The sequence below is a fragment of the Amblyomma maculatum genome, chromosome 1 (assembly GCF_055883805.1).
Source record: "Amblyomma maculatum isolate TAMU_Amacu chromosome 1, ASM5588380v1, whole genome shotgun sequence".
In the NCBI taxonomy this organism is placed as follows: Eukaryota; Metazoa; Arthropoda; class Arachnida; order Ixodida; family Ixodidae; genus Amblyomma; species Amblyomma maculatum.
This window is the reverse complement of record NC_139344.1, coordinates 159,136,924-159,162,999: the sequence shown is the minus strand read 5'-3', so window position 1 is coordinate 159,162,999 and position 26,076 is coordinate 159,136,924. Positions and strand designations below refer to the sequence as shown.

The 26,076-nt window shown below is 44.0% G+C and overlaps 1 protein-coding gene across 1 annotated transcript in view; it reads left to right on the top strand.

Moving 5' to 3' along the window:
- The window catches only part of LOC146204737 (uncharacterized), a 158,388-nt gene that overhangs the window by 96,238 nt on the left and 36,074 nt on the right, over positions 1 to 26,076 (top strand). The window contains exons 10-20 of the mRNA XM_084589451.1: positions 895 to 1,073; positions 3,596 to 3,678; positions 6,059 to 6,192; positions 20,400 to 20,603; positions 20,716 to 20,789; positions 21,574 to 21,675; positions 22,779 to 22,952; positions 23,520 to 23,660; positions 23,761 to 23,842; positions 23,957 to 24,495; positions 25,248 to 25,392. Coding sequence (XP_084445577.1) covers positions 895 to 1,073; positions 3,596 to 3,678; positions 6,059 to 6,192; positions 20,400 to 20,603; positions 20,716 to 20,789; positions 21,574 to 21,675; positions 22,779 to 22,952; positions 23,520 to 23,660; positions 23,761 to 23,842; positions 23,957 to 24,495; positions 25,248 to 25,392 — 1,857 coding nt within the window. The remainder of the gene's footprint in view (positions 1 to 894; positions 1,074 to 3,595; positions 3,679 to 6,058; positions 6,193 to 20,399; positions 20,604 to 20,715; positions 20,790 to 21,573; positions 21,676 to 22,778; positions 22,953 to 23,519; positions 23,661 to 23,760; positions 23,843 to 23,956; positions 24,496 to 25,247; positions 25,393 to 26,076) is intronic.

The following is a 26,076-nucleotide window of genomic DNA, read 5'->3' as shown; positions in this document are numbered from 1 at the left end:
TATTTCCGCAAAGAAGACTCAGCGGAAGTGTGTCAAAGTGTCCTTAACTAAAACATTTCACCGCATAAGAAAAAAAAAACAAGTTACAGCATTAGACATTTTCAGGCTCTCCAAAAAAGATCACTGCGTTCATCTTCATTTGTTGCTTTCGAAAAGCTATCCTTTGAACAGGGCTGGAAATGGCCGTACTATTCTGTCCTGCAGGAATGTAGCCGGCTTTCACTGTTTTCGTGAAAGCACCTATAGAAGCGCTTCGATAAAATATTTACCAAGTCGCGTGCTCATCTGGAGACACTGTGCAGCAATTGATTGAATTCCACGGTGTATAAGCGTGTAACCTGCAGTGTTACCGTGCGCAAGAGTGAAGTTAGCGTGCGCACTCCAATGGTCTCCCGAGGTGAGGTACTAAATATAGGTGGGACCAGGCGACCCTGTGATTTTCGCTCACGAACCGGCGCTCTTGCACGAGCACTGGGCTGCCCTAAATAGGGAAGCAGAGAGACCAACAAATCAAGGGTATCTCTTCAAGAAGAAGCCAGTCGGCATCCAAATTAGGTTACAATTTTGTAATTGTTATTCTTATTGCACCGTGAGACAGTAGAGTTTCAGCACTTCTAACAATCTTCTTTATTTATTTACTCTGATCCCTCTGCGTATTCGGATGCGTATTGGCCGTTTCGGAGGAAATCAATATGGACTGGAGGGGAGGGTCATATGGAAATTTGGTGGAAATCTTCGTAGACTTTTTTTTTTTTACTGATAATTCAAGGAGCACGCTATTTTCTTGCTTGGAAACTAAAAGAAATACCATACCCTAGACGTCGGCGTGTGAGTCGTCAGACTCACTATATACGAGCGTTGGCGCGCAAAATTCACGAGTGTGTGTTCGCGCAGACGCTGCCGGCAGGCTACAACGTGTCGTCCATCATGGACACGTGGACGCGCCAGATGGGCTACCCCGTGGTGACCATCAGCCGCAGCCCCGACGACCCCACGCTCATCCGCGTGGTTCAGGAACGCTTCCTGAGGAACAACCAGCACCAGCGGAATGGCTCCGACGCTTCACCATTCGGGTGTGTACATGCCCGCTAACCGGCTGCTGTGCCAACCCGTATAGCTTACTTGATCGCTCCACTGCTGTGGTGACCTGGCACTATTTAAACTTTTTCTCGGTTTTATTTTAAACAGTGCAGCACTAAGTTAACTGATCCAGACGCACTCAAAAGAATTACTTATGTCGTAAAGCACGTTAACGTTTTGTCCAAACAAACTCGTGAAGAAATAAAATACCGCTTAAATTTAGCTATTCAGTGATACCGCCGTGTTGACTGTCGCACCTTAGATGGTGCTGAAATTCTTCTGAACTTTCATGCCTACGTAATATGACGGATGCTGAAGATTACGCAACTATAGCGTTAGTTTTTATTTACTTAGTTTTACTCTCCCAGTCTCCCAAAAAGCACTACAGAGAAGAGGAACAAGGACTTCTTTGTGGGTAACATTCTTTGAATTTTAGTCACGTATGTCTAGTAGTGATGGAGACACTTTTTCGACGTTTTTAGCATATAGAAACTCGAGTAAGAAATAGTTTAGACTGGTACAACTCCAGCCTTTAGGGGGCAATCGGTCCAAGGCGACAAGAACGATTACTGGAGAATGAACTTTCCTTTAAACGTCTCGTTAGAAAAGAAGAAAGTTACGAAAAGATTTGAAAAAAAAAAAAAAAAAAGATACCTCGATTGTAAAGCGAGGGGCCGCGTTTGTTGCGATTTATCTCCCGATACGTTAGTTTGCCCCTTTATTACTGGCAGCTGTCTGAGATGCTTGATTTCACATATACAGCAAATAACGTCGCTCGCCGTATGTGATGTCGTTGGCGGGGAGGTTCAGTAGCCTAGGCTCAAATGAGAGAATAGTAAAAGAACAATTACAGAATACGGTCTTTGATGTGGTCATTTTAGGGTTAGTTTAGTCATGTGGCATAAGACTATGGGCGTCATATAGCTTAACTTGCGATTTCGAAGGTATTGATTTGTCAGTTTCGCCGAACTAGGGTCTAAAATGCGAAAGGAATACGAGATTTTCAATCTAGCCGAGACTTCATAAAACTTCCGCTGCACTTGAAGTACGAAGTGGCCGTAAAACAAGTATGCAGCGCCACTTGATCACAAGGACGAAATCGTCTCAGTAATCACTTGTTTATAAACAAATATCAGTCACCGCACAGTCTTCAATATAAAGTACAAGAGAAATATAAGGATTGCCTTTTGGAAGTACTTTCGTGTACAGTAACGGATTCGTGTGGCACCCGCACCTCCGATATAGCTCGAGCGATAGACCAACGATATGAGCTAACAAAAACGTATTGCAAATGGATCGAAACCAGTAAAGGAAAACAGCTCTTTCTGAAGATAAGGAACTTTAAAAACTGTGCTGACTTGTGGCCAAAAATAATGTCAGGAAAATAGATCTGATTAGAGTAAATTACGCGTTGTATAAGATTACAAATTATTTTGGTTTATATGGTATTGGTCTGTAGTAGGTTGGGGGCTAGTAGCACGTGCCTTGAGCGTAGTATCTACTCTTCCACTTTCTAAGCGTATTATTGGCTTAAAGGAAGCAATGACTGCGAATATGTCGCAAACGATCTCAAATGAATACAGCGCAGCGCTTTTCAAGAAATGGATTCGATTTTAGCACAGCCACTTGATTTCTAGTCTGTACTAACCGAGCAAAAAGAAAAACGTCACAATATCGTGGCGCTTAATATGTACGTATATAGACCGTTTTCGCTGGCAAGGAGGAAAGCAATGGCGCGCCCTTTATATATATATATATATATATATATATATATATATATATATATATATAGGTGGCTGGTGCGGCAGCCGAGCGGCAATGGCAGCGCCCACGTGAAAACGTCTATACGCAATAACAATACGAGTGCGTTATTTTGAGCAAAACAGCATTTGTGCATGCAACTGCAAGAGGCACCAGTTGCGTTTCAAAGTTCGACAAGAGTGTTTTTTTTTTTTTTTTTTTTTTGGGGGGGGGGGGGGGGTTGCCGCTGACGAAATGGCAAACTTTTTCTTCCCCAAAGCGCCGAAAATAGTCCAGACTACGTTAATTTTTCGTCTGGTAGCTAACTAATGGTAACTAGTAGTCGGACACAACAGAAGGAAAAAGCGGCGTTGACCAATCCTTGAGACATCACTGTTAATCTGATTAAGGCGTAGTGAGCCCCCTTTCATTTGCCACACGCTGCGTTGTCACGCTATGGTCCGAGGGGATTATTCGGGTTGATCGATGAACGCCATTGGCGGCAGGGGTCTTGAGAGGGCTGCTTTTTCTTGAGTTCTATCCGACTGCTGTATATGCCTGTATGCAGTGTGATTGCTCCATTGTTTCGTTTCAGGAAAGGATGCCTGAAGCATTTTTATACTTTATTTTACAGTACTGCTACCCAATCTAAAATGGCAGACAGAATTATTTCTTGCATCCATGTGACGGGGGCGTACGGGGGTGCGCCCTAGCAACCATTCTTTTTTCATAGTCTAGCAACGTTCGCATTTTCCTGTTCTCTTTGTCCCCGCAGGTACAAATGGAGCATTCCTTTGAGCTACAAGACTTCGGCAGCGAAAAACAAAGTCAAACAGATCTGGCTTCACGACGAACAAGGTCAGACGTCAATTCAATGTTCATTCACTTTAACTCGCTTCTCCTGTCATGATCAACTGGCGATAGTTGTACGGACTGCGTTTTGCTGTTCGCCGGTTAAACGCACGTAGTCTGTGTGCTGCAGTATTTGTGCCACCAGAAAGCATAAGCAGAAAGATCGCGCATTTCAAATAGAAAACCAAAGGGAAAAACGGAATTTGCTGTGCATGTCACCCGACGTTTTCAGCGCCTCAAATTCTAAAATAATGACGCACCAATTAGCTAGTCCACCAAACAGCGCTGTTGCATTTCTTCGGCGCTCCTGATTAGACTGAACTTTCAAGTCACGAGCGATAACAAAACCGATCAGATGCGGGACACCTTTTCGTAGATCCGAAGGCGTGTGTTTGCTGCTTATATTTATATATTGGTAGGCGGTGAAAATGAGCTGTGTGTTAGGCATTGCAGCCCTCAACTAAGAACTCAGCAGTAGCGCAGTACGATGCTGCATTTTGTGCTTTAGGGCCCAGACTTTGTTTTTCTTGAGGCGGTGAAAAATTCCATTTAGTTTCTCTTGTATTGTTGAACGCGGCCTGCCCGAAGTTACTTGCACATTGCATTGTGAGGGACGTTGATTGAACTCCGTTTACAATGAAGTATAGTTATGCCTTCTCTCACGGATCCGTGTCAGTGAAGAATTCTCAGTAAATACTGTAGCTCCGGCATTCATCATTATTTTCAGTGGTGGCGCCAGGATATTGTTAGTGAGATGTCATGAAGAATTTGAAGGGGCTGGTTAAATTTGGGCATAATCCCCGTCACCATCAGTTTGAAGAGCCAGGCGACACATTTTTGATGCACTCGAATGGTTTAGTTTGTGAGCGATTCCTCAGCCCGAGGGATACGCGAGACAAACACACAGCGGGCCGTGTAATAAACATCTTTAATCTCACATCCGAATGGGTCCGTCCATGGCGGTGCGGGAGGTCATCGGGGTCATCGTCTCGGAGGGCAGGCAGCGATCAGCCAGGAGCGAAGAGAGCAAGGCAACGGCGTGCGCCTTCCTCCATACCCTCGCGCGGAACCGGTTATCTCGGGAACGAGAGAGGAGAAAGAAGGGTTAAGCGGCGGCGCATCGGTAGCCGCGGGAACTTTGAATGTGGCTGGCGCGGTCCCCACAAATTTAGGTTAGGTTTACTGGGGTTTAGCGTCCCAAAGCAGCTGAGACTATGAGAGACGCCGCAGTGGAAGGCTCCGGAAATTTCGACCATTTGGGGTTATTTAACGTGCACTGACATCGCACAATACACGGGCGCCTTGCTTTTCGCCTCCAGCGAAAAGCGGCCGCCGAGGCCGGGATTCGATCCCGCATCCTTGGGAACAGTAGTCGAGCGCCGTAACCACTGCGCCACCCCGGCGGAGACGCAACGTGATGTGTGACCGACTAACGTATGCTTTAGATTACGACAGGTCGCCGGCGGCATCTTATTTCGGTGGCTACTTGTTAAGGACCGTTATACGAATTCGTGGTTTGTTTTGTTTCTTGCTTGTTTTTTGTTTTGTTTCGGTTTTGTTTTTCAAAACGTTCAGACTGTAACGTGCGTCGTTGAATTTGAGTCACCGTAGTGAAAGGATTCTGAAATAATTCAATCATCTGAGGTTATTTTACAGTGCACTGACACTGCGCTGCACACGGCCGCGTTTTGCCTGCGATCAAACATGGCTGTCGCAACCGGTGCTGAACCCGCGTCCGCGGGCTGTAGCTATGAAAGGAAGCTCTGCTCTTGAAAAGAAAATACAAGAAAAACCTTGCCTCTAAGCGAACGAAAATTTGAAGTAATTGGGAAGCGAAGACTTTCGTTCGCATCCAAGCGCTCGTAAAAGTAGAAAGCGACTTTTACCCTTCATCGTTTGGCTGGCTTTGGTAAGAACACAGAATGAAGAGCTGTTCATTCGCTTTGAAAATTGCGTACTGTTCGCCGATGTCTTTGATGCAGGCTTCCATTGTCGGCTGTTCGATCGTGAAAGCGACTTAGCGTCGCAGCAGCATATCGAAAGTGAGCACCAGTGCTTCAGGAACTTCGACATTCCTTTCTTTTTTCCAGACAGGGTGTGATTATTGGAGGTCGACTGTTCAATACGCAAATGGTCATTCAGTCCTGTTCGGGTTCCCGCCGTGGCCACCTCTCCGTTCCCGCTGTTCTATGCGACACTGCAAACCTTTGCCGAGCGTTACGTTTCATGCCTTCTCAAAATGTGCAGACACCCGCAGAGCTTTCAATTACGAGAAGGGAAGGGGGAGTTCCTGCGACACATTTCACTTGCTGGTATTACCGCATTGTTACCACGCGAGTACACTTACTTAATAACGTTCCACTTTATTATTATTTTTTTCTTTCAGATGAATTTCACATTTATGATGCTGGGCAGCACGGCTGGGTTAAATTCAATGTGAACCAGACCGGATACTACCTTGTCAATTACGACCCGACTGACTGGCAGCGGCTCGGAGAGGTCCTCCAGAAGCACCACGAGGTACGCACTGCTGCCAGAGAGAGCGCCAGCATTTTTGATGGCGGCAAGTTGCACGTCCAAACTGCGGAACCAACGGCACTGAGAGGTTGAGATGTTACGCGTGGCCGAGTTGGTAAAGACGTGAGTGGACGAAAAAACCGCGCGCTTTACAGCGAAGTTGTGGCTAGATAGACTTTCAGTGCTACTTCTTGCGGCAAACTTCAATAATTTACGGTGAATTCATTCTTATGCGCCTCTGAAGTTGGCTACCTCGGGCATTATCTCCGTTCCAGTTCACTGAAAAAGACGCCTCTGAATGCAATGTAACCGAGCTAAATCGCAACGGGTTAAAAAAATATAAGAAAATAAATTGCGTGCACGTACCATTTAAAACACGCATGCATTATACACTATATGTATATTGTCACGTGGTGGTGACAACGCCGAAAACAGCAAACGCAGAGACTGGCGTTGCTCTAAATTAACTCTTTATTGGGCTGAGTTGCGACCACAAAAGAACTAAACTGCGTTCGACAGCGCTCAATTTAAAGTCGACAAAGAAACATCTAGATAAAGCCGCACAAAGTGACCAGAACTGGAACTTCGTGGAAACAGAGGCGAATGGCTGGAATTTCGACGCGACAACTTGCGCGACAACTAAATGCTCATTGATTGGCATATGGCCATAAAGGCGCACATTCGCGCATATTGTGGTGGTGCTTTATGATTGGTCGAGGCCTCTATGACGTCATCCCGCCTCGGCCAATCAGAGCCGCCGCAAAAGCGGACACATTTTGTCCACGACAGCATGAGCCAATAAAGTCTTTCGCCTTTAAAAGAAATGATAAAACCGCGTCTCGGCGATACTGAGAGTAAATAAACAAAGCGCACAAGATCTTTCTATGCGTATACATATGTAAACGCAAACTGATAAGGTCGTACGCCAGCTGCTGCCAGCAACAGAGAAAGATTACAACGGTTCGCAGCAATGTGTAAACTGTTATCCCCCCTCCCTGCCCCCCTCTTTCCTTCTTCTAGCTACCTCTCTAAATGATAGTCCTGAAGAGCAATGCAAGTGCTTGCGGGACACCGTTTTTATCCTCCTTATAGACCGTTTCGGCGAGGAAGAACATCGCCTGGAGCTCGGAGGGCTACGCAGGGTACTTTAAGTGATTTTACAAAAAAAAAAAAAAAATAGTAGGTTTAAAACAGAAAAAAAAAAAATAAAATATTTGCAGGAACAAACTCTCCGGCCTGGTGGCGATGCGATGCTGCACAAAGCCTGTAATTTTTCACGTAATTAACGAAAACCAGTAATTAAATATTAATTTTTGTAGGTGGGTGGTTAATCTTAATGGCGAGTTTTATGACGTGAACGAAACGATGCCATATCAGTTTTTGAAACGAAGAAAAACGCATTTTCTGGAGCGCTGCAGTGTGAGGAAACCCGACGCTTTTTTCTTCACACAACCGACACTGTGCGCGCGAGGAGCGCCGAAGTATGGTGCAAGCGCAACGTCTGCTGGTGACCTCTCGTAATTGAGTGCAGCGCCCATTTCGACAAGAGCAGCGCGTTAGTTTCCCTGACTAGGGAGCCTCGGCCGCGGCCGGCTTTACCGTCTGCTTCGTCCCTCGGAGTAAGAAAAAGGATAGCCATCGTCAGCCACGGAAACGTCGATTTTGAGAGCCCTGATAGGCGCAGCTGCAGTTTCGTTTTCTTTTCTTCTTTTCTTTTTATTCGCAACTTCTGGTATGGCTGGCCGACGGGCTCGATTTGAGGCGCCGTCTTGCACTTATTTATTCACTTGGGTGACCTTCCGTTTCCCTATAATCGCGGCATGCCATGGACCGTGTCCGAAGAAAAGTGTTGTCCGCGTGGCAATGAAGGCTAGCGTGGCAGTGGCTGTATGCTACGTTGCGTTAGCATGTGTTAGCTCCTCTTTCTCAAAAAGTACAGCATTTGAGGTGCTTGCTTTGGAGGTGCGTGTGTGGCAAGGTCATCGCAGAGACAGTGCTTCAAATCACTTGAATGGTGTAAGTGCCACCTAGGATTGAAACGTCACGCCGCATCGTGTGAACTGTGGCGACAGCCGCGCCAGCCGAGCTGCGATACTCAACTGCCAAGAAGGTGGATTGTGATCGCTTTTCTCAGGGCGCAGGTGGACACGGAGATAGCATCCAGATGGTATGCTGCTCAAATTCCGGCTCATCGTGTGTCAACTTGTCCCACGTTGATATTAATATTTAATAGATGTAAGACTAGTTTTGTCAAGAAAACAACCTGACCATAGCGAATACTCATTTTCAACAGCACAAGAGGCGCATGTACACATGGACTTCACCGGACGGTCTGTACAGGAATCAGATCGATTATATTCTTTGCCGGCAGAGATGGAGAAGCGCTATACAAGCAGTAAAAATAAGGTCTGGGGCCGATTGTGGCACCGATCATCAGCTTCTTGTTGCCAAAATTAAGCTTCGATTGAGGAAAACGCAGAAAACTAGAAGGTCTTTCAGGTATGATCTGGATCAAATTCCATTAGAATATGCTGTGGAAGTGAGGAATCGATTTCAAGAATTAGATCTAGAAGACAGAGAGCCCGAAGAGATGTGGACTGATGTTCGTCATATAATACAAGAAGTTGCTACTAAGGTAGTTCCAAAGCAAAAGAAATGCAAGAAAGCAAACTGGTTACCTGAAGAGGCTTTGCAAATAGCTGAGGAAAGGAGGATGGAAAAAGCTATGGGGTAAAGAGAAAGATACAAGGTTCTCAATGCTGAATTTCAGAAAATAGCAAGGAGAGACAAGAATGCCTTCTTGAACATAAAGTGCCAAGCAGTTGAAGACAACAGCCAATTAAGGAACACAAGAGCTCTGTATATGACAATCAAAGATATCAAAGGAAGCTTCTGTGCTAAGCTGGGCGTGATAAAGGACAAACGAGGCAAGGACCTCACTGAAGCCTCAGAGATAAAGAAGAGGTGGCAGGAATACACAGAAGAACTGTACAAGAAGTACCCGAATGTGCAAACCCAATATAAGACGGTTGTGATTACTGATCTCGAGCCGGTCATCCTGAAGAGTGAAGTTGAATGGGCCTTAGCCAGCCTTGCTAAGAACAAAGCTAGCGGAATTGATGGCATTCCAGCTGAGTTGCTTCAAAACCTCAACCATGATGCTGTTAACATTCTGCATCCATTATGTCAGAAGATTTGGACAACCCTGCAGTGACCACAGGATTGGAGGAGGTCAGTTTACATCCCCATTCCAAAGAAAGGCAGTGCCAAAGATTGTTCCAACTACCGCACGATCGCGCTTATTTCGCATGCTAGCAAGGTGATGTTGAAAATCCTCCAAGGTAGGATGCAGCAGTATGTGGATCGGGAGTTTCCGGACGTGCAAGCTGGGTTTCGCAAGGTCAGATGAACTAGAGATCAAATTGCCAACCTTCGCTGGAAAAAGCAAGAGAGTTCCAGAAACCCATCTACTTCTGCTTTATTAATTATGCGAAAGCGTTTGACTGCGTAGATCACAGCAGATTGTGGCAAGCTCTCCAAGAGATGGGAGTTCCAATTCACCTCATCTGTCTCCTCAGGAACCTGTATGAAGGGCAAGAGGCCACAGTCAGAACTGGGCATGGTCTTACTTATTGGTTTCCGATTGAGGAAGGAGTGAGGCAAGGCTGCATACTGTCGCCCTGCCTATTTAACCTATATGCAGAGTGCATCATGAGGAAGGCCGATTTGGACGAGTCTTCAGCTGGAGTGAAGATTGCTGGAAAACGTATCAACAACCTTAGAATATGCGGATGATACCACTTTAATGGCAGAAAGTGAAGTGGAACTCAAGAAACTTCTGATGCGCGTACAAGAAGAGAGTGAGAAGTTTGGGCTTAAACTGAACATTAAAAAGACAAAGATCATGGCGTCTTGCCCTATCAAGTCCTGGAGCATCAAGGAGAAGAAGTGGAAGCTGTGACAGATTTTCTCTTCTTGGGCTCCAAGATTACCTCGGAAGGAGACTGCAGTCATGAAATTAGGAGACGCCTGCTTCTGGGAAAGAGAGAAATGGTTAGCCTTGACCGCCTAGTAAAGAGCAGAGACATTAGTCTGCCAACCAAGATCCGTATAACTCGTGCTATGGTCTTTCCAGTTGTGATGTATGGATGCGAGAGTTGGACTGTGAAAAAGGCTGACCGCCGAAGAATTGACGCGTTTGAATTGTGGTGCTAGCGAAGACTCTTGAGAGTTCCTTGGACTGCCAGAAGATCAAATCAGTCGATATTGTCGACCATATAAAACCCTGACTGCTCATTGGAGGGTCAAATTCTAAAGTTAAAGCTCAGCTACTTTGGTCATCTGATGAGAAGAGAGGAGTCGTGGAGAAAGATTTGATGGGAAAGGTTGAGGGTCGCCGAAGAAGGGTTAGGCAGCGAACGCGATGGTTAGATGGCATCCTCGAGGCGCTGCAGATGAAGTTATGTGATGTTAGGAAGATAGTGAGAGACCGGAAAGCGTGGAGTGACATGGTCCATAGGGTCACGAAGAGTCGGACACGACTGAACGACTGAACTGAACTGAACTGAGATGTAAGACTACTGGATCAGTCTATGTTCAGAAAAGGAAAAGATCAGGGAGCGGAACTGGTGATTTCGACATTGAAGTCCTCGCGTACGTTTCTATCAGTCTTGAAGCAATTGCCCAGGAAATTGCAACTCGTATACGGAGCCAGTCGGACTTCAGTTTGGAGGTCACTTCCATGGCACAGCTGCCACCCATATCATGTGTGTCCTCACCAGAACTGTCACCGAATGTCTTTCGGAAACCGCTGTATTTTTTTGCAAATGGGGCCGAATTAAATATGATGAAGACCCAAAATTTCTGCACAAAGTGCTTTGGACAGACGAGGTCCAATTCTGCAGGGACTCGAATGTTAATTTGCACAATTGTTATTAAATGCGACAAGAACACACATTGACTATGTCAGCACAAGTACCAAGTAAGATGGTCAGAAAATGTTTGGTGTGGCATTTACGAAGGCCGTATTGTCAGTCCTTACTTCATAGACGGAGGCCGCCTTACGGAAAAAGTACACAAACTGCGTATTCATAAGGCGTTGTCTCTGAATTTCTCTCCGAGTTACCAGTGGTCCATATATATATATATATATATATATATATATATATATATATATATATATATATATATATTAATAACCAAGAAAGTAGCAGGTGGGACAGCGGCCGATGTAGTTCAGTTGGAAGAGCACCGGACGCGATATTCGGAGGACGTGGTTTCGGTTCCCACCATCGTCACGTTGTTTTCCCTCCTACTTTATGTTTAATTATCTTTCTCCTAAACAGATTACATTACTAATTTATGTGATTATAGAAGTAAAAAAAGAAAAAAAAAAGTACAATCCCCAATGCTTTCCTTGGCCTCGCCTACTGTTGGCTTCTTTCATATATATATATATATATATATATAAGCAGATAAATAAAGGGGAAAAGAGGGTGCTCGTTATATTACAGGAAGGAAAGAAGCCAACAGTCGGCGAGGCGAAGGAAAGCATTGGGGATTATGTTTTATATCTTTTTTTATTTTTCTTGTTTTTTAATTATCTTTCCCCTAAGCAGATTACATTACTCATTTCTGTGATTATCCAAGTAAAAAAAATTAAAAAAAGGACATAAAACATAATCCCCAATGCTTTCCTTGGCCTCGCCGACTGTTGGCTTCTTTCCTTCATATATATATATATATATATATGTGTGTGTGTGTGTGTGTGTGTGTGTGTGTGTGTGTGTGTGTGTGTGTGTGTGTGTGTGTGTGTGTGTGTGTGTGTGTGTGTGTGTGTGTGTGTGTGTGTGTGTGTGTGTGTGTGTGTGTGTGTGTGTGTGTGCGTGCGTGCGTGTGTGCGTGTGTGCGTGTGTGTGTGTGTGTGTGTGTGTGTGTGTGTGTGTGTGTGTGTGTGTGTGTGTGTGTGTGTGTGTGTGTGTGTGTGTGTGTGTGTGTGTGTGTGTGTGTGTGGTTTCTGCATGATGGAGCCAGCGAACCTCGGAAGACCTGAATCAGCGTGTCAAGATATCAGTTGAAAATACTCCGCGAGAGATGCTCGGTTCTGCTGTGAACTCCATTAAATATCGCATTCTCCTTTTCATCGCAGTGAACGGCAAGAAGTTGGAACACTTCATGTAAAAATTATTTCTTGGCAATCCAAGTAGTAGTTATGTCGTGTAGTGTCCAAGTGGGACTGCAACCAACTTCAGTTATTAAAATATACAATACACGGCAACCGCATCGAGCTAGCCAGTACGAAGCAACGTAGTGCTACATTTCCAACTCATCTAGGTGTAATACTACTGGCCGAACACGCCGACCGGGTCCAAGGGATCCAGGCTGACGTGTAGGCGGATAGGTTGACGCCTATCCTGTATATTGTCACGTCCTGACACACAGGGACACGACGGCAGCAAAAACCTTGGGTCAACAGGGCAACAGCATAGTACAGCACAACAGCAGCGGAAGCAGCACGCGTGCGAGTCACGGCAGCAGCGTCGTCTTTGTCGAAGCGATCGCGCTTCTTCTTCGGGCGCTGCACTGCATCCCTTCCGAAAGAAGCATCGTCTCGATGCTAAGCGAAAAAAAAAAAAAAATAAAAAAAAGAAAGAACCCAAAAAAACACGGGTAGTGTCTGCACGTGTTGTTTTGCGATAAAAATGCAGCGGAGAAAACGTCGAAGGGTTCCTCCAGGGTCACGCGTAATACGGCTTTAGCCGGACAACATGAACAACTTCAGGACGTGAGGAAAGGCGTGGCGATGGTCGGCTTCCGCTGGGAAGCACCTCGTAGTTGAGGTCACCGATGCGACGAATAACCGTGTAGGGTCAAAAGCAGCGCTTCATAAGTTATTCCGAAAGGCCTCGACGGCGAACCGGTGTTCAAACCCAGACCTTATCACCAGGTCGAAAATCAACGTCACGTCTCCGGAGGTTGTAACCATGAGCGTCAGTGCGTTGTCGCTCTTCTTCTTCGCGCTCCTTCTTCGGGCGCTACAATATGTTGGAGAATAAAGTTTTGCCGCCTCCATCCAACTTTTTAGTTGGAATATTTTCAACTACGAAATCATTCTCGTTTATTATAGCTTGACAGTAATAATGCAATGCATGTAAATATACCGGCCCTGTTTAACATTAAGCAGCAATCTACACGCTATCACAAATGTGTTGATGAAGATAAAAAAAAATCCTTCTGAAGGTGACCAGACAGGCAGAGCTCCAGGCCAGAGCTTATCAGTGTTGCCAAAAGCGACGAAGCGAGCGACGAAGCAAACGATAACTACGGCCGCGGTCTAAGCTAAGTGCCGAAGCTCCCTAGCCAAGGAAATTAGCGCACACGTTTCATTACGACACGTCACGAGCGGACGTTGCACCTAGCCAGGAAAATTAGCGCACGCGTTTCATTACACGTCACGAGCGGACGTTATGCGCCATACTTCCCGCGCTCCTCGTGCGCTCAGTTTCGGTTGCGTACGGGAAAAAGCGTCGGATTTCCTCACACTGCAGGACCTTCTAGAAAATTAGTAACTGATTTGACATCGCCTCGTTCACGGCATCAATTACTAACCGCCCATGAGAGTTTATTCCTGCAAACACCTTTTTCTTGTTTTAAACGTACTATTCATTAAAATTGCTTAAACTTACCAGAAATACCCTGCAAGCTTTGCCAGAGTTGTGCGAAGGTGCCGCATGAGCAACCAAACTGTGCAGCGAAGCCATGCGTCGACTTTACAGGAGTCGAGCATTGAGGTTGGAAAGGCAGTGTAGAGGTGATTACTTTGACTGTCCTAATTGAAATAAGTCACCGTTGCTACAGCTCGCACACAGCGTGGCACGCCGTCCCCACGAGGGACCAAATGCAGCCGGAGTGCCCGTCGAGTTGGCTTTACTGTGATGCATGGTTGCTTGGCGCTGAAAAAAAAATCGCGGAACTGTGGCAAAGCTTATATATTAGAGAGATTTAGCTTACCGTGATCCGCGATCCGCCACCGTGGCTCTCTACCGCGCGTGGGCGGGGCGGTCAAGCTAATTGGCCCCGACGCGGCAGGTCTGTGTGCAGACATCCAGTATGTGGCGCCATCTGTCGACGTCAAGGGGGGTCTGGGCATGCGCAGTGGAACGCGCGGTGGCGGATCCCAGTAGCGGATCGCGGATCACGGTAAGCTAAACCTCTCTATTGACACTCATCCTCTCTGGTATGTGGGGACGCGGTAGTAGCAACGGGGGCGCCAGGGCATACTATACGCAGAATGCGCAATAATAATAATAATAATAATAATAATAATAATAATAATAATAATAATAATAATAATAATAATAATAATAATAATAATAATAATAATAATAATAATAATAATAATAATAATAGGCTGATACGACAATAGCAGAAGGGGGTTGCGCTATCTTTACAGTTTATTATATTTTGTAGGCTATTGTACATACCCAACCCCTACCCGTTCTTTCTTTCGCCGCCTTCTTTCCTTCCCCTCCCTTTCTTCCTACGTTCGTTTGATATAATTCCACCTACCGCAGCTCAGGTGCTAACAAGTACCGCGGCTAGCAAAAAAGCTTTACTAGCCCCATTACACGAAAATCCGGTCGCCGGCGTGTGGACTCGCTTGTACCCCACAGACTTCAGGTGTCCACTGAAATAAGTGTGATCGATACTGCGCTTTTTCCTTCCTGTGAACCAATTAATATCTCGCGTCGGCGAGATTTGTTCGCGAGATATATCAGCGAGATTCCGCGAGTGACAGACACCGTGCCTTTCCTTTCCTGTAAACCAATTATAGGAAGTCGGTGAGCTTTGATGCGTTCAACGGAACGCTGGTTGTGGTTAGAGTGCCTCAATGTAGCGCGAGGCACCCTAGGCACCCTAGTAGTGGTCGACAAGGGACACGCGGTGTACCGTGTGCAGCAGCAATGCTCAGGCTTTCGCATTTAGATCTCTACTGCAGATTCTGCAGTGCTCTCGGAACTTTTATTTACTTTGTTGTTTGAATTAACAGGAGAATAACATCCGAAGACAGAGGTAATTAACGGCGGCAACGTGCTACGGATCGCTGTAAGCTGTTCCAGTTGAATCTCTTTCAATCGGGCGAAGACGAGCGGCCTCTGAATTTCAAGCACCAACCGAAAGTGTTTCGCCTTGGCAGCCTTTCTTGCGAGTTCGGAACATGTGATGGTAGAGAAGGGACAGGAAAAACTGAATACCCGTGCAACAAGCGGATGATATTATTTGCGGCAGAAATTTACGAGATGCCGTCTGATGCCGTTTTTTTTTTCCTTTTTAGTCAGGTACTTTCAGAACGCAAAAATTTGAATGCGACAGCTCCGCAATGCCGATGTGCGCTGCTTGCCTCCTGTTCCGCGGACGCGATGGTGGTTGTTTTCAACTTAGCCGCTAGATGGCACCACCTATACAAAATGGCAGCGCCCGTGATAAAACGGTCTATTGTTTCGAAATAGCACGACGTAGCATGTATCAGAATCCCGATATAGACCTTGACGGGGTGATTATAATAAATTGTGGATTAAGGTGCGTCGGACAGACGAGGTACATTCGCTTTTTTTTTTTTTCTTGATACATCGGATGGATCCGATCACTGTGTTTTTCCAGGTTCAAAGTATTTCACAAAATTCTCGTAGGCTCGATATCACGGGTATACGACCAGTGCGACGGTGTGTTTCCGTTTACTGTCTGTAATAACAGGGCCAATCGATGTTGACACAATTGGTGCGGGCCGCGCGGTGGCGTATCCCAAGCCACTGCTTTTTAGTTCCCACGTCCATCCAGTGACCGGATAGGGTGATTAGCCTTCGGTGTGCATGCTTCGAGCGCGCCAACCGCTGTTTGTACCTCTAGACACTCGAAAAACGTCATGTAGTATTTCGGTTGCATACTGGTTATAGCGCACGTCATTGGGTTGCAGCGTACGAGCTGCTGAGTTGCGTCTATCCTATTTCTGTGTAAACATGAAATCATGAAGAATAAATATTTTTCTGTCGTGCGCCGAAGTCCGCTTCATGAATGGCGTCCGTGCGGCTAGCTGTCGTCGAAGTTTTTCGCGCACCGCATCCCTGCTCGCGTGTGGCGACGGCTGACGTGACCCATTCGGAAAACCACGGCTGCCTAGGCTCCACACGTATGCGCAATGCAAGCTGTGGGCTAGGCGCTTCCCTTGCATGTCGCTTGCCCGAAAGCGGGATGTTCAGGCTTCCGGCTTTTCAGCGCTGCTCCCCGGCGTTGCAATCGTCTACACGGCTTCGCCTTCGCCTCGGTAGACACGTCGGCCAGGTCATCGCCGCTGTATACCAGGTTATACTCGCATAGATTCGACTAGAATTTGGTATACCTTTTTCCGTGACTTTGGAGTGGAGCCTACATCGCATTGCCATGCCTCCGTTATCTGCATGCAACCTGGTGCTGTAAGTGCTGTAGAGATGCTCGCTGCGCGCAACCGCGTGCTTTGTCGACTGTGTCATTTGTGGGAGTTCGGAGACATCAGAATGGGCGGACATCTTTTTGCAGTTCCTCGAACGTAGCGTGTGAATTCTGTTTGAGGAAGAGCGCGTAGCAAGATTAAGCAGCATGACGCATACGTTGGACGTGCATTCGGCCCAGCTACGGCGACATCACTGGGTACAGAATCATTGAAAAAGGCACTAGTATACAGCGAGCACTACGGCATTGGGTGCGTACGACCATAGCCTCCTTTATAGTACGACTGACTAGTCAGAGATTCAAAACACAGTGGTCTGTTTCGTCCGACATACCCGGAAGGAAAAAAAAAACGGTCTGGACGACGCTTCTGTATATAGCTACAACCTCACAGAAAATGTGCAAGCTTTACACTTCAATAATGAGAGAAAAAAATGCAACACGTGACTATATGAATGCAGAATGGTCTTGAGATTTGGCACTAACTTTGGTCGTGGACAGTTCTTATGGCAGTTATTGGTGGGTATACCGAATAGGGAATCTCGCACCGACTAGAGTTAACTAAAGCCCCTTGATTACCAATGTTCAGCTTCACTGTTTAGTGTAGTGACAACTACGCCATTTTGTTTCAGGGACAATTTTGTGGTGCGGCAGCATTATTCCGAAAGACGGCGTGTTTGCCTTTCTAGGCCGCGACATCCAATACAAATGATGATCATGGAGGTGTTATTTCAGACAGATATTCCTCAGCCTTGTTTTTATAACAGATCTAGAGGTTTTTGCAGTCCTTGAGAAACAAAAGATCCAGGTAGCACAAAGTGATATATTGTCACGTGTATGGTGACAAGGTCGTTGACATCAAAAGAAGACACAGGCTTGATGGTACTGAAATTAACTATTTATTGGGCTGACTTGCGCCCGCAAAAGAACTAAGCAACTCGGCGGCGGCGATAGCAACAAACGTGCTCGTCAATCGTCGAACAAAGAATGCCCGTCACACTAGTCAACGCTCAATTTAAAGGCTGCTCAGAACAATCTAGATAACGTCGCAAACTGCTACTAGCACAACCTGGAACATTGCAGAAACGTACGCAAGTGATCGGAATCTTCGAGACAGATCTCGGCGCATCGTTCGCGACAAAGAAAATGATAACGCGTCGTATCGCGACAACGAGCATGAACAAACTCGGGATAATTGATACGCATTACAGAATCACAGGGATAAGGCCGCATGCCGGCGGTTGTTAAAAAAACAAATACAGTTTTAAAAGTTTCGTGGCAATATAGAAGATGCCTTCAACACAACTATTCGAGAAAAAAAAAAAAACAGTGCCTAGAACATGTGGGGAAAATCAGTTTTTAATTGGTTAATGCCTCAAATCTGTCATACAGTCTAGTGTCTGGGTCAAAGATTATGCAGACACCATTTTCTAAGCATCATTATATGGGGGTATGGAAAACAAAATCGAGCAAAAAGGGCATTTTCAATTTTAATGCAGAAATGTGCCAGAATTCTTAGGAGGAGGAGGAGGTAAACTTTATTTAAAGAAGAGGTCGTAGGCGCGGGGTGGGTTGACGTTCCCGTCCCCGCGGTGGGCTCCTCTTCTAGGCCGGACGCCAGGTGGCCGACCGACGATGTCGTTCGGCGACCTCTTCGGCTCGCTCCGTGACTCGGAGTTGAACCTCCGGGTCGGAGCTGAGCAGCGCGGCCTCCCACTGAGATTGGGTAGAGAGCTGCAGACTCTGTGATGGCTTGTCTTGATTACATGAGTATAGGATGTGTGGTGTGTCTGCCTTTTGATGTCCACAGAGAGAAGAGACAGGGCTGAACTGCTCTGGGAACCATATGGAGTACATGTACGGATTAAAGAAAGTGTCTGTTTGAAGCTGCCGCCAGGTGACTTGTGTTTTACTTAGAGATCGACGTGGTTCTGGGAAGATTTGTCTTTCTTTCTTGAAGTGGGTAGTAATTTATTTGTAGGTTGTCATCCGCTCCCTGGCCGACCTGAGCTCAGGGCAGCGCACCTCCCGGTTAACTACGAATCCTCGGGCAAATTGGTACGCTGCCTCGTTCCCAGGATGGTCCGAATGGGCAGGGACCCAGATCAATATGTTTAGATACGCACCATTTAAAAATGGCGCCAAACATGCCCCCCAACCCCGTGGCTCCGCCTACTCACTGCATGTTTTGTGCGACTGGCAATGGTGTTTCCGTTTATTCTTGATTTAACGATACATAATGGCGTTAACTTCAATAATATTTCAGAAATAGCATGGAAGTTCGTCAGTGTTTTCTGTAACGCCGCAACGGCGCTGCGTTAACATCATTGAACGCGCTTTTGGCGCGAAACATGGTGGTCTCGGCGTCTCGGCGTTCGGTCGTTTTACCTTTTAGCGTGTCACAAGTGTTGTGAAATAGCTGTACTGTGTAAACAGCAATTCCTCGATTATCTTCTATTACACGCAAGAAGCTTAAATTATGAGGAATTGAGTACACAAAACAAGCCCCAACGTTTCAATCGATTTAGAATGAAAAAAGTCAGGCTTCAAGCCTTTGCTGAGAGCACGAAAAGTAGGAAGGTGAAGGCAGGTGAAATAAAAGGGCTTACCAGACAATCCGAAGCGAAGAATGGTGAAGACTACGTATCAGGGGCATTTTCGGACAGCTTTACTGAAGGTAAATCTTCCAGTCGTGGTTTCTCAAAACACCTTTTCTGCTGGCACTAGGTTTGGTTTGGTTTCCTGGATTTAATGTCTCAAAGCGACTCACGCTATGAGAGACGCCGTTGTAGAGGGCTCCGGAAATTTCGACCACCTGGGGTTCTTTAACGTGCACTGACATTGCACAGCACATGGACGCCTTGCTTTTCGCCTCCATCGAAAATCGGCCTCCGCGGCCAGGATTCGATCCCGCATCCTTGGGCACAGTAGTCGAGCTGGCAAAAAGAACATTTTCTCTGCATCCGTTCAAGTTACTACAACCATTTTTTTTAGTTGTTTCTGAATGCTAGAAGAACATTCTGAATCAAATGGTATTGCAATTGTATTTTTTTTTCTTGACACATTTTCTCTGCGGAAAATGATTAAAATTTTCCGTTATGTACATATTTTTCAAAAAGTAATGGTTACAGACACTATTATTGTTTTGGTTCAGAAGAAAGCCCGGCATATGTAGAGCACCCAGAAAAAGTTTCAGGGTGGCTCTGTATAAATTTTTCTAAAAATATTCCTTCAGTAGAGGAAAAAAAAAAAAAAAAAACAAAAATTTTTATAATAATATTTTAAGAAGTTTACAATATATTTGCATTATATTTTGCAGGCTTTTGCTAGGCTTTAAATGCCAACAGCCTTTAAAATTTCATCTCAATTCATTGAAAAACGGTGAAGATAATAACGGACATATATAAACATGTATGACTCCAGCGTCCATCTCCCCTTAAACAACTTATAGAAATGAGCTACAGTATAAATCTCCAAGGTATCGAAAGCATCTAGAAATAGTAACAGTATGCATCATCTTTCCTGTAATGATATGGTTAGTAGGAGTTTAGTAGTGGGAATTTTAGCAGTAGGAGTTATGTGCAGATCCTACAAACATCTGACAGAACTTTGACCAGATTATTTGAGCAGTCTTGAAAGAGTGCTATGTTAAGCAAAACTGGATACATTATTAATGGTGGATTTCTCTGAATGTGAAAAAAAAAGATGTTTTTCTTTTCTTCTCTTAGGAACTCACACCTGCCGACCGGTCCAACTTGTTGTATGATGCCTTCCAACTTGCTTGGTCCAACCGCTTGTCATATGACGTTCTGTTTAACATGACTCAATACTTAATCCATGAAATGCACCTTATACCATGGTCTACAGCTCATGGGTCCCTGCTTGCACTGACTCACCTCCTTGAGAACACTGAAGTTCGGCGACCGATGCAGGTAAGTGTAGTTATCTAGTCAATAAATTCAGAGCTGCAAAGTGTAAATGGCAGCATCAAAATTCATTTCTTATTAGGTGGTTCACATGCTTTATGTCCTTTTTCCTTTCTAGACATATATACGCAAGCTGGTAGACCCTATTTACAAGACACTTGGATGGGAAGATGGAGATAAGCACATGAACAAGCAAGTTTCTTATATTTCATTCTCATTTATATTCAATTATCAAGATATGGCTCTGTGAAGATATGACTGACTGAGCCCTCAACCAAAGTGACTTTGCCAGCCTTCATTATGTATGTTGATATGTATGTAGCTTTATTGCAGCTCAAGATAAACACTGGTACATTCTGCAAACACATGGCTTGCACTCTTTGAGTGGTATGCTTTTGTGGCAGGTTACGGAAGAGCTACTATTGTGGTGCAAGAACCTTGCGAAATGGTCATATTACAAGCTGTATGCCTTGTCCATGTTTTTGCTGTTCTACATAAGAGTTAAAAAATATATAAATTATGTATTGCCATTGCAATGTATTGTTTAATAGTATGACTTCTTTAAATGATAAACTTATCATTTATATCATGTTACCATATAACAAAAAGCAGGTTATTGTTACTGACTGCCCTGTTCTTGATGAAGCAAACTGTGTACAGAGGGTCACACAATTTTCAAGCGTGCTAACTATATAGTTCTCTTCAATCAAGTTTTCCTTGCACTGTTAAAATTAAGTCACTAAACAACCAACCATTGTTCTTTAACTTGAAAAAAAAAGTTAAACCCCAGCAACAAAACAAACACACACACACACAAAAATAATTTAAGGCTATAATAAAAGTAAGTGAAGTTATTGGAACCTGCAGGGTTGTGCATTTTCAGAGCATTAACTTTCCAGCTAAAGCAAAAGTAAACACATAACTAAGTGCAACATTGTCTAAGGCATCATGGAATAATGATCATTTGATGTTTCAGTATGCTGAGACGGGTGATATTGGACTTGGCATGCCGAAACCTCCATCAAGAATGCCTCAAAGAAGCAAAACGTCGTCTTTCAGCATGGGTTGATGGCGGGCAGTGAGTATATGTTGCTCATATAAAAAAAAAAAAAAAATGCACTGCTGATATTTTGCACCGTGTTTTGCTAGTACCAAGATTACCAAAGCTATTCATTGAAAAAATAAGGACAGAAAAATTAACTTTAAACTATTGGGTTTGTGCCAGGTATTTTGTGTGTGTTACCAGCAATAATTTCAAAAGGACTAGAGTATGTGGCCCTTCTCTTTATGCTAGTGTTATATCTCTAAAATTTGCTTGCCCTCTATAGAAAACCCCTTATTGCTATTACAGTAGACTATCAGTAATTTGAACTCCAAGGGACTTAAAAGTTTTGTTTGGGTTATCCAAAATTCAGCAATAATTCAGCAAAATTCAATATAGTCTAGTGGTTATTTGCTTCATAGGTATATATGTGTAGACACAGAATCAAATTTTGAAACATATTCTCTATGGAAGTGTTATGTAATCACCTCACAACATAAAATATAATGGAAAGGCACTGCATGATTTGTATTTTCAGCCAGCAATATCTAACTGGTTTCGTGAACAAAATTCGTCATCAATAATATATGTACTTCACAGTCTAGAGGCAATGCTCAGAAAGATGAAACTATATGGACAGCTAGACGACCGTCATTATGTCTGTTGTGCACACGTCAGAGATTGTGTGGGTAGCAGTGTGCTGCAGTTTGTGGTGGAGGAAGAATACTTTGACGCTTGCTTGCCGTGCCGCTCATGTCAATCATACCTCGACATGACCAGGCTTTAGGATTGAGCCATACGAGTTAACTTAAGATGGCACGTTCTGTGTTCAGAGTGGGACCGCAGAGGGACCGAATTTTCGGCTGACGCTGTACTGCGACATATCAGACTTAAGCCTTACACACGCTTTAAATGTTTGATCAAGAAAAATGGTTGAACTAGGTGAAACCGCGGTTAATATCAAGTGGCTTCCAAAATTGGCATGTTTGTTTCAACCTGCTGAGAGTGCAAACTATTTTAACTTAAATTATTGTGAGTCTGCTATACGTCTATGGGCCAGAATGAATTGAAATGTAAATAGCTGAAAATATGCTCATCTGAACTCTGCATGTAATTTATTTCTTTCTCCTTTGCCACAGGGACGTACCAAGAAATATTAGAGGCGTTGTTTACCGCTACGGAATATATCAAAGCAGTGGAGACCATGAATGGCAGTTTATGTGGGAAAAATATCTCAAAGAAGTTTCAGCTCAGGAGAGGATAAACCTGCTTTATGGCCTTGCCCATGTAAGGAGTCCACCACTAATCCACAGGTAATATGCACGTTTGTTATTTCTGGGAAATAAAATAACTTGTCATTTGACTCTGGGCACTTTTACTTTTGAAAGCATGTGACTATGCAGATATAACAAAATTTAGTTTCAACTTAAAAAAAAAAATTTAACAAACTGCTGTAAAGTTGCATGATTATTTTGTTTCCCCTAGTGTGAAAGCACATTCTTCTAATTCTAATGGATGCTTGCATTTCAATTTTAGCACACTTGTGAGCCTGTTGAATAATTTAATAAAGTTATCAAAGTGGTAAATGAGCTAGCAAGCTGCCACATGAATGACAGGTAGTTTGCTTATGATGACTATAGCTAAAGAAATAATTTTGGAACTTACTAATGTTAGCTTGCATGTATCAGTTATAAAGATATCGTAAAGGATTGATTGATTGACTTATCTTTGCTTGTCCATTGAAACAATGCCAGTGAGTCAATTTGAATGCACCAGTTGCCACATACATAGCCATCCAGGGGAGTATGGTACATAATGTGGCTTTCATGTGCTGACTGCAAGATAGTACAATGTATCGCATTATTCTGTTGTTTTTGCAGATACTTGGCTTATGCAATGAATGAAAGTTATGTACGCAGGCAAGACTTCTTCAGTGTGCTTTCCTTTCTTGCGGGGAACCCAGTTGGCCGTGACATTGTTTGGAAATTCGTTCGTTACAAGTGGGACAGACTTGTTCACAGGTAAAAAGTTGGGATACAGGTAGCTTAAAGTCGAATCTGCAGCTAATATGTTGTTCAGAATTTTGTGGTAACCTTATATGAATGTCAACACACTTTTTAGGTTCTCACTGAATGACCGTAACTTTGGAAATGTTGTGAAGACTATATGTGATTATTTCACAAAGCAGTTTGACTACAATGAGGTAAGTTACTGCTTTATTCCCGCCATTTTAAAACCCACAAAAGGAGAATTCACTTAACAACATAATCAAACATGTATTCTTAGTACAACAATCTTAATGTGTGGAAACCCATAGATGCAGGCCTTCTTCCACAAGAATCCTAACGCTGGCGCTGGCAGGAGAGCCCGTGAGCAAGCTTTGGAGAATGTCCGCAACAACATTGCATGGATCAAGCATCATGAACCTAGCGTGGCACGATGGCTCACAACCAACGTCATTCCAGAGCCTTGGGAGAACATGCGATTGCCTCGACATGTCATTCCTGCAAGTTATGACATCACACTTGAACCAATGCCTGCGGAAAATGTCACAGTGGGCTCGAGCACAATTAGAATTACAGTAGTCAAGGCTACCAGTGTTCTTCTTGTACATGCAAAAAATATCAACATCACAAGAACAACTGTCATACGTCACAAGAGAGACACTTTTGAAGAGGTGCCTCTTGGTGATGAGCCGTTCTTGTATGTGGAGAATGATTATTGGGTCATACAAACCAGGGATGTTCTTCCTCCAGGAGGATATGTGCTCAAATTCGAATTCAGTGCTTCCATGCTCAATTATCTGAGTGGCATCTACAAGTCAAGCTACTGGGATGAAACATCCAAAACCAACAAGTGAGTGTGAACAGGTTAAGAAAAAGCCAGTGTGTAGGGGAATTGTTCAGAATACCAAAAATGTGAAGCCACTGCTTGCTTAAATTAATTTTACATTGTTTGAAATGGAGCAGTGATACTTAAGTAACATGAAATACATTTAAAATACATGAAATTTTTCTTTATTTACCTAAAGCCAATGAGCAAACTCATAGCTTCTTAAACTGCTAGAACAGTAATTGGAGGAAAGGTGGATTATTTAAAGGGAGCTATTTACATCGCAAAAGCAGTTTACTTGCTGAGTCTGTAAAGTATGGGGGGTGTCATACTGACCTGCTGTGGGTGAGCACCTTCTGTAGTGCTGGTTTTTGTTTTACAGAACTTGCCACAGTCCATAACATCAAACATGGGGGCATAAAGGAACCTTACTTTTTTATTCTGTATTGTTCACGTCTCATTGCTTTTTGCTGTGAACTCCAGCTACTCCACGTCTTTCTGCCCCTTCAAGTGTATTGTCCTGAAGAGTATTTCTTCAAGAATTTAATTAGTATTAGTCTTTTGTCACTTTTTAACTCTTTATTCAGGTCTTTTTGCAAGATGCTTACTTCTAATGTGCTGCAAGCATTTTGGCCATGCAACAACTCTGGCAGTTCAAAAATTTCAAAAAGTCTATGTTGTTTAAGCATGAGCTGTTCAAAATTAATTGTCTAATCCTTTTAGTATTTCTCTTCAGCTTGGATTGATACATTATTGTTATTTATTTATTTTTTCAGATATATGGTCACCTCACAATTTCAGCCCACATTTGCTCGCATGGCATTTCCTTGCTTTGATGAGCCTGGGTTCAAAGCGAATTTTACTATAACTGTCATTCATGATGCAAAAATGAAGGCCATATCCAACATGCCTGTTGATAAGGCAAGTTTTTACTATTGACCACAATGCTTATGTGAAATGAAATCCTCACTCTAATAAACAAGAGTGAAGAAAAATGACCATAGTTCAAGCTTGGGAAACTTTGACATGCCGTCTTCAGTCACGTCTTCATATGGGCACATAATATATTCCTATTGGTTTTGTTTACTACTAGGCATCTGCCAGGAATGACTAGGGCTTACATTTGGAACTCTTTGTGATAAGCTGCTTAGAATCTTCTCAAGTCAAGCACATGAACTAACTGACGGCCAAAAGTTGTTTTTGATAAGGCCGCCTTTACATTTTATTGTAGCTTTGATATAGCTTCAGTGAGTGATTATTTTATTTTCTTTATTTTCCAGTCATGTGTTTTAAGTGCATTGTACTAGAATGGCTTCTTCAGCTACTTGAAATGGATTCATTTGAAGAGAAACCGACACACGCATACGGAACACAAAAGGGGGAAATACATAATGCAGCATTCAGCTGTCAATCGAAATTTCATGAAGCAAACAGATTTATAAAGATGTTATTCTCACATGAATGAATGCATGCCTGATGTGTGTAGCTCACTTTGGCACTGTACTGTGCATCTCACCCTTTTGTGTGTTCCATTTATGCTTGCTGGTTTCTTCAGGTGAGTCTTTTAAGTGACCTAAAATGTGTTGATTTGTTTACATAATGACT